The sequence below is a fragment of the Saccopteryx leptura genome, chromosome 4 (assembly GCF_036850995.1).
Source record: "Saccopteryx leptura isolate mSacLep1 chromosome 4, mSacLep1_pri_phased_curated, whole genome shotgun sequence".
Classification (NCBI taxonomy): Eukaryota; Metazoa; Chordata; class Mammalia; order Chiroptera; family Emballonuridae; genus Saccopteryx; species Saccopteryx leptura.
The window spans coordinates 217317939-217329837 of NC_089506.1; the positions used below are offsets into that span (position 1 = coordinate 217317939).

Below are 11899 nucleotides of genomic sequence, written 5' to 3' on the forward strand. Positions count from 1 at the left end.
AATGAATAAATAAAAATATAAATAAAAGAAGAAGAAGAGTAGTAGTAGCCCTGGCTGGGTAGCTCAGTTGGTTAGAGCATCATCCTAATATACCAAGGTTGCAGGTTCAGTCCCCAGTCAGGGCACATACAGGAACAGTTTGATGTTCCATCTGCTTGTCTCTCTCTCTCTCTCCCTTCCTCTCTCACTGAAAAGAAAAAGAAAAAGATAGGTTTGCTGCTGAAAAAATTACTTTAAGAAGTTATTTAGGCCCTGGCTGATTTGCTTGGTGGATATAGGATCCGCCCCACATGTGGACATCCTGGGTTCAATCCCCAGTCATGGCTTCTCTTTCCCTTTCTCTCCCCCTTTTCTCCCTCTCCTCCTCCTTCCCCACTCCCCCCCTCTCTCTTTTTCCCCCCTCTCTCTCTTTCCCTCTCGCCAGTGTCTCAGTTGGTTCGAGCATCAACCACAGGTGCTGAGGATAGCTTAGTTGATTCAAGCATTGGCCTCAGATGGAGGTTGCCAGGTGGATCCTGGTCTGAACTTATGAGGGAATCTGTCTCTCTATCTCCCTTCCTCTCACTTTGAAAAAAAAAAGAAAGAAGTTATTTAGTATCAACCCCTTGAGTTTGGAGGACTGTGGACTCAGGACAATCACTTTCACATACATAACCTAGTATGAGTCAGTGGTCTGTTTCCACTAGCGGACAAAAACTGTGTTCCATGAGCTTAAGAAAGGGTCAAATAAACCCTCACAGGAGGAGGGCAGAAGGAGGGGAGGTGGAGGGCTCCGTGGCCGAGTCTGGAGTGGGTATTCCAGGAAGAGGAAAGAAACACCCTCAACAGAAGAGAGGGAGCCGGGCCGGCTGGGCCGTAGTCGGGATAAGGAGGGGACAGAAAGGAGACAAAGTTGGAAACTCAGGCTGGGCTCGGAGCTCATGGCACTTGGAACAGGAGGAGTCTTGTTGAGACCCTTTGTATTCCAATTTAAATTTGTTACGGTCCTTTGTACCACCCCCCCTTCTCAATTTCCTCCCTTGGGCCATTATCAATCTGCTGAGACTGGGAGCGTGAAGCCGATGTGACCTCCACCTTGGACCATCCTTCTAAATCCTTTCCAACCAATACTCATTAACCTTCTACTATCTGCTAGGCATGGCACTCAGTGCTGGGGATACACGGGCTTCCGTGGTTCCAGCTCTCATAGAACCAGCTGCTGCCATCCAGAAGGGTTACAAAGGGAAAACACAGGGACCTATGGGACCATGTAACACAGTGGTCCCCAACCTTTTTTGGGCCACAGACCGGTTTAATGTCAGAAAATATTTTCACGGACCAGCCTTTAGGGTGGGACAGATAAATGTATCACGTGACCAAGACAAGCGTCAAAAGTAAGCCGTAGACGGATGTAACAGAGGGAATCTGGTCATTTTTAAAAAATAAAACATCATTCAGACTTAAATATAAATATAAATAAAACGGAAATAATGTAAGTTATTTATTCTTTCTCTGTGGACCGGTATCAAATGGCCCACAGACCAGTACCTGTCCGTGGCCCTGGGGTTGGGGACCACTGACGTAACAGGAGGCCTTACTCAAACATGGGGGTCAGGAAAATCTTTCTGGAGAGGGTGATAAATTCCTCTCGGGCCTCAGCATCAGAAAGAGCTGGTTTCTCCAGGCCCCAGCTGGGTCTAGCAGGGAGCGGAACGGAAGACCAGCTGCTCAGGGTCGGGCCTCCCCACTGCCTGGGAGCCTGGGTTCAGTAACTGCGCAATGAGGCAGCGAGTCGGCCGGGCGGGTCTGGAAGGGATGGCAGATACATCCACGCCTTCAAGGCTTCGCCAAACTCCTCCGGCTTTGTGGAGCCTGACCCGTTGTTAATCTAGTCCCTTGTGGGGCTCCTCCACAGTGCTTGTCTGCCCTGGGAGCCACCAAATGCCCGGGGCAGTGTGGTACCCTGGCCCTCAACCAGGAGCGCCCGGAGTCACCTTCGCCTACTCCTGCTACCGTCCTGGGAAATGGCCTGCCAGACAGTTTGGGGTCCCAGGTGCAGCAATAACATCTGCAGTTTTGACCTTGAGCCCCTCCTGTAAATTTGCCCGTGGCTCGGTGACACTCCCAGGGGTTAGAGTGACCCTAATGACTCCACTGCTCTGGCCCTTGGGAGACTCTTGGGTCTAGACACCTGTATACGTCCCACCCAGGTCACACCGCATCCCCTCTGAGGCAGCGAAGACAGACAGCCCGACAGGTCCCCCTCTCCACCTGACGCACAGAACCGGAACAGAACCGGCTCGTTCTCTTTCCATTCATCAGCACTGATCCCGTCTCAAGCTAACTGGTGGCGACAGACCGGGAGAAACGGCTTGCGGTGAGGGCAGACATCTGTGCGTTGGGCACAGGGGGAAAAATGATGAGTCACTCCTCCCACGTGAGGAGTGGGAGTCAGGAAGCCTGTGGAGAAGGAGGCCTAGAGCTGAGTCACAACAGATAGCTGCTGGTTTTCCCAGGCAGTCAGGAGAGGCGGCACCGGCCCAGCCCGGAGAGATGAGATTGCTGCCCGGTACCAGGAGCAGGCCGAGCCCGGCGTGGGGCCAGCGTGCGAGGGCAGGGGCGGAAGGAAACAAAGGCAGTGGAGGGACCGGCTGCAGCCCGGACATGGAAGACCTCAGGCAGCGTCAAGCTCGTTAACTAACGTGGAGCCATCTGAGGTTTCGGTAAAAGACAAGGAACTTCACCTCCAGCATCTTGCTTCCCAGAACCCAGAACCCAAATCTAATCGTGGGAAAAACACCAGACAAGCCCAAATTTTAGGAATATATTACAAAATACCTAGCCAGGACTCCTCCAGACTCTCAAGGTCAACGGAAACAAGCCTGAGGAACTGTCAGAGCAGAGGAGGCCAGAGGCCTGGCAACGAAGTGGCACGTGGCGTCCTCGAACGGGTTCGGAAACAGACACAGGACATTCAGGAAAAACTGGAATTAGGAGCCGACTGAAGTGTGAGGTTTAGTTAACAGTAGTGCATGATGCAGCCACACAATGGAATATTATTCAACAATGGAAGAGAATAAAGTAGTTACTGTACATGCTGGAATCCTGCAAACACGCTAAGTGCAAGAAGCAGACACGGAAGACACAAAAGACCATACACTGCATGACCCGTTTATGGGAAGTGTCCACACTAGGCAAATCTAGAGAGAAGGAAGTGAACGAGTGGTTGCCAGAGACCGGAGGGTGTGTGTGGGGGGTGGAGTGATGGGAGCTGCTGAGGGTGGGGTTGCTCTCGGGGTAGGCCAAATGTCCTAAAATGAGACAGTAGTGATGATTGCACAACACTGAAAATACTCAAAACCACTGAATCGTACTGCTTACATGGGTGGATATCTCAATAAAGGTCAAAAATAGTACTGCTGTTGGTTAGTTGTAACAAAGGTACCTCTGAAGGGTGTTAATAGGAGACACTGAGTGAATTCTCTGTACTGCTCTGGTAAACTGTTTTGTAAATCTACAAAACTATTATAAAATATAAAAAGCTTACTTAGCCTGACCAGGCGGTGGCGCAGTGGATAGAGCATTGGACTGGGATGCAGAGGACCTGGGTTCGAGATCTGAGGTTGCCAACTTGTGCACAGGCTCATCTGGTTAGAGCAAAAACTCACCACTTTGGATCCAAAGTCGCTGGCTCGAGCAATGGGTTACTCAGTCTGCTGTAGCCCCACGGTCAAGGCACATATGAGAAAGCATTCAATGAACAACTAAAGTGTCGCAATGCGAAACGAAAAACTAATGATTGATGCTTCTCATCTCTCCGTTCCTGTCTGTCTGTCCTGTCTATCCCTCTCACTGACTCTCTCTCTGTCTCTGTAAAATAAATAAATAAATAAATAAATAAGCTTAAAAAAAAAAAGCCTACTTACTTTAAAATTTTATACGTATACACATATACAGCTTTTAAAAAACGAAGGAAGTTAGGCGCTGACAGAGGATTAAAAGAGAGACATGGCCACAGGAAAACTTAGTGATATTCATGAGGGGGGGCATTCAGCTGGGTGGAGTGTGCCTTAGTTATTAGGGCTATTAACAAATGACCACAAACTCAATGGCTTAAAACGACACATTTTAGCCCTGGCTGGATAGCGCGGTTGGCTACGGCACATCCCAATACACCGCGGTTGCCAGTTCAATTCCGTCACAGCACATACAGGAACAGAGAGATGTTTCTCTCTCTCCCCCTTCTTTTAAAATCAGTGAAATAACAAAAATTTTAAAAACACACATTTTAGCCTGACCAGGCGGAGGCGCAGTGGATAGAGTGTCAGACTGGGACACATAGGACCCAGGTTCGAAACCCTGAGGTCGCTGGCTTGAGCACAGGCTCACCTGCTTGAGCTCAAAGGTCGCTGGCTTGAGCAAGGGGTCAGGGTCACTCGCTCTGCTGTGCGCCCCCCCCCCCAAGGCACATGTGAGAAAGTAATCAGTGAACAAATAAGGTGCCTCAACAAAGAATTGATGCTTCTGCCCTGGCCGGTTGGCTCAGCGGTAGAGCGTTGGCCTAGAGTGCAGAGGACCCGGGTTCAATTCCCGGCCAGGGCACACAGGAGAAGCGCCCATTTGCTTCTCCACCCCTCCGCCACGCTTTCCTCTCTGTCTCTCTCTTCCCCTCCCGCAGCCAAGGCTCCATTGGAGCAAAGATGGCCCGGGCGCTGGGGATGGCTCTGTGGCCTCTGCCTCAGGCGCTAGAGTGGCTCTGGTCGCAACATGGCGACGCCCAGGATGGGCAGAGCATCGCCCCCTGGTGGGCAGAGCGTCGCCCCTGGTGGGCGTGCCGGGTGGATCCCGGTCAGGTGCATGCGGGAGTCTGTCTGACTGTCTCTCCCTGTTTCCAGCTTCAGAAAAATGAAAAAAAAAAAAAAAAAGAATTGATGCTTCTCATCTCTTTCCCTTCCTGTCTGTCCCTCTGACTCTGTCTCATCAAAAAACAAACAAAACTCCACACATTATCTTAGAAGGCTAGCAGTCAGAGGTCCAAAATGATTTTTGCTGGGCTAAAATCTGTCAATAGGGGTACGTTTCTTAGTGGAATCCGTTTTCTCGCCTTTTCTGGCTTCCGCAGGCTGCTGCAGCCCGGGGCACACGGCCCTTCCGTCTTCAAAGACTGCAGCAGGGTGACAGCTGCACCCCCTCTCACACTGACCCTCCTGCTTCCCTCTTTCACTTGGTAGGGCTCTTGTGGTTACATTGGGTCCACCTTAATTACCCATGTGATAATCTCATCTCAAAATCATGAATCATCTCTGCCCAGTCCCTTTGGCCACGTATGGTCAGTTACAGGTTCTGAGGCTGAGAATGCGGACATCTTTGGGGGGCCATTATTCTGCCCACTCAGGGTGTCCTAAGTGAGGTGAAGAGGAGCAGGCTCTGAGGGGAGGGTGAGCTCCGGACAGGTGGAGCCTGAGGCACCTGGAGGACCCAGGACAGCTGGCCCTCGGCTCCCCAGCTATTCACCAAACCCCAAGCACCTCCCATGAGCTACTCACTGCAATATGAAGGTGACACTGTTTCACTGGTCCTAAGACACCTGCTTTTCACTGTTACTTCTGAAATCAGGATGCACCTTTGAACCAATGGATACCTTTTTATCTTAAGAGAACCAGAGACAGAGACAGGAACTTCGATCTGTGCTCTATCCAGGGATTGAATTGGCAACTTCTGCACTTTCAGACAATGCTCTAACCAACTTTGCCACCTGACCAAGACTAATCAGTGACATCTTACAACTGTAATTGGTAGGATTTCCTTTCTTAATGATATAATGTAAGCCATCTTATAACCAAAGGCACCCTGGAGTCAATGAAAACCAGGTCTGGCTTGGCATTAAGTGCAGGTCTAATTATCACACAAGCTGGAGGCCCCACTAGAACATCACGCAGCCCCACCCGAGCCATCTTCCCCAGTTCCTGGCCTGGCTCCTTCCACCCTGGGGACTAACAGCTGACCCACGGCTCTGGTGCTCAGCTCCCCTGAGCCCTGGCCACACCCATGCTCAGCTGTGCTGCCACAGTAGGGGCCAGGAACTGGCCCTGTCCAGGTGTAACCTCTCAACTCGTGGGAGTCAGGCCGTGGTCTCCACCTGGCCACACAGCAGAAACACCCAGGGGCTTTCAGAAGACCCAACCTCCAGGCCACTACCTAGAGCAGGGGTCCCCAAACTACAGCCCGCGGGCTGCATATGGCCCCGAGGCCATTCGGCCTGCTGCACTTCAGGAAGGGGCACCTCTTTCATTGGTGGTCAGTGAGAGGAGCATAGTTCCCATTGAAATATTGGTCAGTTTGTTGATTTAAATTTTTGTTCTTTATTTTAAATATTGTATTTGTTCCGTTTTGTTTACTTTAAAATAAGATATGTGCAGTGTGCATAGGGATTTGTTCATATTTTTATACTCCAGCCCTCCAACGGTCTGAGGGACAGTGAACTGGCCCCTGTGTAAAGTTTGGGGACCCCTGACCTAGAGTAATTCATTCAGATTCTCTGATGAGTCATTTTGCAGCCCCCCTGAGATTCCAATGGGCAGCCAAGGTGAGAAGTTATCACCCAAACAGTGCAAATAAGGAGGCCTAAGGCAGCACAGCTGGGTGGGGGTGGTCAGGTCCACGCTACACAATTATATCTGCCCCCCCTCAACTCTGAATTCCTAGAAGGGAATCAGCCCAGTTATCTCAGTTCCCAACTGCAGGATCCCAGGAAATATAAGCTTCAGGGGCTCAAACACCAGGCAGTAATGACCTGGTATGAAGCAAGCCTGGGGAAGGAGCCCGGTGAGTTCGGGCCAACCCTCTCCTCACTGTGTAAGTTCCACTGAGGTACTGCCCCTCTCAGTGCCTGTTCAATGGACTGCTGCCTCAGGTGGCCTTGAAGGGTCCTTCAAGTGCCACTAATGAGTGTGCACTTCACCTGAGGAGCTTGAGACAGCGGGGCACTAATGAATACCAGGCTTCCTGCTTATATCCAACAGATGTCCCAGCCCTTCAAGGCCTGAAACCTCCACTGCCGGGGCTCTATCCTGTATGGCTTAGGTCGTATAAGCCAGAGACCTAAGAACAGCCCTGGCCAGCCAGCTCAGTCGGTTAGAGCGTTACCCCAAAGCTCAGAGGTTGCTGGTTCAATCTTCGGTCAGGGCACACACTGTAGGAACAGATGTTCCTGTCTCTCTCTCTCCCTTCCTCCCCTAAAATCAATAAATAAAAATAAAAATAAAAAAATCTAAGAACAGCAAAATAGGAAGGCCCAATACTGGAGAAGAACACGAGAGAAAGGACATCTAGATGGTGAGAGTCCAGGTGCAGAGGCCACAGGTCGCAGGACAGCCGTCTGTGCCCCCAGGAGCGGTAAACAAAGATGAGAGGGTCCCAGGGACCAGAAAGTCCCGCAAAGGAACGTCATGAGAAAACAGCGAAGATCAGGGGAGAGTCCAAAGGGGCTGGGGAGGTCCCTGGCTTTGGCCATCAGCACAGCCAAGGACCTAATATACAACTAAAGGCTTTTATTGGGAAAGGAAAATTGAGTGAAGAGTGGCCCCCAACATCCTCACTGCCTGAGGCAGCTGGGGCCTCTTCCAGAGTCCAGGAAAGCAGGGACCACCGCACCGGCCCTCCGAAGGCTCAGGTGTAGAGGTCAAAGTCAATCCGTTTGGAATTGTAGAACTGTCCGCCAGGGGGATCCAGCTTCCGGCAATAAACTCCATCAGGGAAGTAGCCTTCGTTCACCCAGGTCTGCGGGAGGAGAGGGCAGAAATGGAGAAGGACTGCTGGGTGAGGGCCGGGAGGGAAGAGGAGGAGAGCGGCTCACCTGCATCTGGGTGCTGGTGAAGGGCCCGTACAGCTCAGCCTCCCTGGTGTTCTCCCACTTATACTCCCACATCACGTCCTCCAGAACACCTCCCGACGACTCTGCTTCTAAACAAGCACAGCAAAACAGATAAAGGAAAAGTAACAGGCAGAGAAGTAATTAATGAAAAATAACAAGCAAAGCCATTTGGGCCTCAAGTGTCCTGCCTCTGCCCACAGCGCCTCTCCCTGCCCCTGAATCTCACCTCCCCTCTGGACAGGGGTTGGTGTCTCCAGCTCTCCCTCCGCCACGTCCTCAGCAAACATGTCCAGAGAAGGTTGGGGTAAGGGGTCAGGGGGTCCCTGGGTCCGGCACCCCAACCCCTTCAGCTGCATGGCCAACCGTTCTCTAGTCTCCTGATAAACACCGAGGTTGCCCCGAGCCACCATCTGGTCAGCCAGTCCAGACAACCGGTCCAGGCGCTGGGGGGAACTGGGCCGCCTAGGCCCCTTGCTACCCTCTTTGCCTCCTCCTCGGGCCCCCAGACGCCTCAGTGCCCCGGCCACTGTCTCTCTCGGCAACAGGAGCTCCAGAAGGCCCTCCAGGAGGGCTTGGGCACTCAGTGGGGTCTGGCCCAGGCTGTCCTCCTCCTCTGACTCGGACGGTGAGTGCTGATCTGGTGGCCGCTCCCTTATCTTCACCTGTAGTGTGAAAATAGGGGACAGGGAGTGTTATTTTCTATAAACCGCCAGCAGGGCCCGAGCACGTGCTGCCGTCAGCCCCCCACCCCGTGCCAGCCCATAAGCCACACCCAGTCAATGTTGTCCAGCCAGCTGTCTCGGATCTGAGCATCCCGGTTCAGGAAGTAGTTGCCATCAGCATCAAAGTGGCCTTCTTCCATCTCTTCCTGTAGGTTGAAGGGTGTGATCCGCACACCTCCCTCACTAGGGAGTGTGGCTGCTTCCTGACCTGCACCAAAAACACAGGCCGTCCGTGCGAGGCATGCAAAGAGGAGACAGGAGCCTCCTTTGCCCACATTCCCAGAAGCCCATTTGTTCCCCAGCAGAGTCAATTCTTGGGCATAGCTCACCTTCCACATCCTCCGAGGCCAGGATGTCATATTTGCTGGATCCCTCCTCATCCTCCTCCTCCTCATCACTGTCCAAAGAGTGTTTGCCTTTGAAGCGGCTCCCAGGACCTCCTGTCGCAGCCACAGGGTCCACCAGCTGTGAGCAGGAGTCAGACAGTCCAGAGACTCAGGTTACTGGCTATGAAGGAAACCAAAGTTTTGCCACCCTAAAGCTGCCTTTTTGGGATATTAGTTTTAATCTGTTTACTAAAGAACAAGACTTGGAAAGAACCTCTGCCCCCCCCCCCTTTCCTGCCTAAAAGATACAGACAGAAAAACCTACCGTGGAAAAGAAATCTTAGCATGTTCACCTGAGCCTAATCTAAAATCAGAACGGTAAATAAAAGGCTTCATGCAGGAGCCTTTTAGCTGATACTCCCTGTGATTTGTTTCCTGAGTTGCCCAGAAGAATTTGCCTGCCATGTATGCTCCGCTCCACTTTTCCCCAACTACCTGTAAATTGCCCACTCAGTTCTGCAATCTGAGACCCCATTCCTCGCCTTTACTCCTTCGTCCAAATGTCACATATACCTAATAATTGCCTCACCATCTTCGAAATTTTCATGCTTATGTGAATTTCCCAAATGCACGTATTAAAATTTTATTTCCCTCCGTTAACCCTTCTCTGTTCACTTTTGCTCCAGCTAGAACAAACAAGGTGGGAGAAAAAGTGGTATTTTTTTTCTTAGCACCCACACTATTCAGCAAAATGCTCTAGAATCTGGACTCAAACTGAACATTCTCCAAACCTATTTCTCAAAGAATTCTGGAAAAGCTGGCCTTTTCTACCCTTTCTTTGTCCCCAACGCTTTTTCCCTCTTCTGGCTTCTAGTTTCCTTTTTCTCCCCCTCACTCTTCCCCAAAACGTAGGAGCGAAGCCTCACCTTCTTCTTGGGGACACTGATTTCATCCTCATCATCCTCATTTCCCACGCCTTGGAAGGTCACCTTCCTCTTTGACATGACTGAACCGAGAGGCCTCCCCCACAAACTGATCTGAAAAAGGGTGCAGAGTGAGGGAACTGGGAGAGGACACTCACCGCGAGAGGGCCCCTGGCTGAGCAAACATGCCCCCCGGTACGTACTAGATCCGGTTTGCGAGGGGAAGGGGCACAGAACCGGAGACTGAAAGGGGAACTGGCAGCCCAGAGGCGCCGGGGACCTGGTCTGCCATCCAAGAGTTGCTGGAGCAGGCTGCGCGGGGCGGGCGCGCGGAGGGGCGCCCACGGGCACCGCCACCCTTGACGAAAGAAGGCCGGCTTCCCCACAGGACCACCCCCATCCCTGGCCCCAGCAGTCCCGGGCGCGACGCGGGTCCGCGGGCTCACACCCGCCTCCACCCGCAACTCCCCCAGACCCCGCGAGCCCCTGCAACTCCCCCAGACCCCGCGAGCCCCAGCTTAGCGCCCTGGCCGCGCCGATCCCCCTAACTCCGCGGCGTGGCCCCGGACCGTCCCAGGCTCTGTGTACAAATTAGAGAGACGGCAGAGCCGCAGGGACTCGGGAGTCGCACCCGCGCACGCTCACCTAAGGACCCAGGGAGGGCTGGGAAAGGAAAGGGGAGCCGCTTTCGCCCTGGGCAACATCCGGGGCACGGGCCGCCGTCACCCGGAAGAGAACCGCGGAAAGCGCCAGCGGAGACCGGAAGTGGCTTCACTCTAGTGGGAGGATCAACTGAAAAGCGGGCAGGAGTCTGTGGTGAGCGGGGAGACCCCTCCTCCCAGGAGTGACATGAGCTGGTTGGGACGACTACGGCGAGGAGACGGGGCGTGTGAACATATGCACCCCCGTCGGTCGAGAGGGACAGCCCGAAATGGTTCTGATCCCCTCCGCAGCAGTGGAGGCTCTGGGGAGAAAGTGGAGCCCATTCAAGGGGCGCCCAGTCACCGTGGGGAGCAAAGTCCGAGATGGGCCAGTGGGCTCCGGCGCGTCACCTTCCCCCAGGGCTGGCCAAGGGCGCTGCGCCCCTCTGCATCTCACCGGAAAGCCCGCTTTCCCACCCTCAGCGTCCAGTTGTCTGACCTCTCCTAGTCAGGGGTAGCCGCGCTCCTGTCCGAGGGGAAGCCCGGCTGCCTGGAGACCCCTGACCCTGTGGGGCATTTCCGAATCAGCTCCCATTAGGATCCAGGGAAAGTCATTTACGTCACGCCCAGCTCCTGGGCGAGTTTCTCGTTGGTGAGGTAGGAAGGGCCATCACTGGAGAGGTGGCAGTGGCACCTGTGCCCAGCACCCAGGCCAGACTCTTATTCCCTGATGTCAGGTTGGCCTGGAAAAGGACACCAGAGGCTCTCTCTCCACCCAAGCCACAGAATGAAGCCCCTCAGCAAACGGCCCCAGCCCACTGGCCCCTAGCCAGACTCTGTAATCTGGCCCACGAGGCAGAGCTGGGGTGGGGAAGTGGGAGGAGTGGGTCTCGGTGCTGTAGGGACAAGACCTCAAGCTTTCGAGGACACTGAGTCTGAACCCCACTAAGCTAAGGCTGTGCCCAGGAAGAGCCTACTGGAACCACAGGAAGGCAGCATGGGGGCCCCAGGGTAACAAGACGGACCACCCTTCCTCTCTCCTGCCCGTGTTCCCTCCAGATTGCACTACCATGAAACTGCACTGAAAGTCCGTGCTCACTTTCTTCCATGGATACAGAACACAGTTTCCAAGCTCGGGGGACATCTTGCTTAAAAAAAAAAAAAAAAAAAAAAAAAAGGCCTGCTGTACCAGCTATTAGCACTACTGGTTCATCCTCTGGGGAAACCTCCTCTTGAACGGGGAGCACCAGGCAGCCCTCACATCCTAGGCCTCCTCCTGTTGGATAACTGCCAGATGCAGCCATAACTTGGGGGCACAGAACCCTAAACTTTCACCACTCCGACCCCTAGGGTGCAGGGCATAGAAGATGGGTGGGCCTACGAGTTGGCAGCACAAAACCAGGAACAGCTGGGAGCCTGGCTGTGGGCTTGGGCT

The 11899-nt window shown here is 53.2% G+C and overlaps 1 protein-coding gene and 1 non-coding gene across 3 annotated transcripts; one reads left to right on the forward strand and one right to left on the reverse strand.

The window, feature by feature from the left end:
- The first annotated feature begins 4505 nt into the window (after positions 1 to 4505).
- Positions 4506 to 4581, forward strand: TRNAS-AGA (transfer RNA serine (anticodon AGA)). Its single transcript has one exon. It is a non-coding gene; the product is annotated as a tRNA-Ser (tRNA).
- Positions 4582 to 7462: 2881 nt separating this feature from the next.
- On the reverse strand, positions 7463 to 10516 carry CD2BP2 (CD2 cytoplasmic tail binding protein 2). 2 transcript variants are annotated; one of them, XM_066383262.1, is made up of 7 exons: positions 10469 to 10516; positions 9827 to 9937; positions 8904 to 9039; positions 8625 to 8782; positions 8079 to 8514; positions 7835 to 7941; positions 7463 to 7758 (listed from the first exon to the last, which is right to left on the reverse strand). In XM_066383262.1, exons 2-7 carry the CDS (start codon positions 9902 to 9904, stop codon positions 7648 to 7650), a joined length of 1026 nt encoding a protein of 341 aa, XP_066239359.1. In that variant the 5' UTR covers positions 9905 to 9937; positions 10469 to 10516; the 3' UTR covers positions 7463 to 7647. The 2 variants fall into 2 exon arrangements, with proteins under 2 accessions (XP_066239359.1, XP_066239360.1); XM_066383263.1 differs by lacking the exon at positions 10469 to 10516 and adding an exon at positions 10027 to 10321.
- Between the last annotated feature and the right edge of the window lie 1383 nt (positions 10517 to 11899).

Coding starts and splice junctions, on each gene's coding strand:
- CD2BP2 (XM_066383262.1), bottom strand. CDS start 9,904: ATGTCAAAGAGGAAGGTGACCTTCCAAGGCGTGGGAAATGAGGATGAT. Junction 9,040..9,826: donor TCAGTGTCCCCAAGAAGAAG/GTGAGGCTTCGC, acceptor TCCTGCTCACAG/CTGGTGGACCCTGTGGCTGC. Junction 8,515..8,624: donor GGCTGGACAACATTGACTGG/GTGTGGCTTATG, acceptor TTCACACTACAG/GTGAAGATAAGGGAGCGGCC.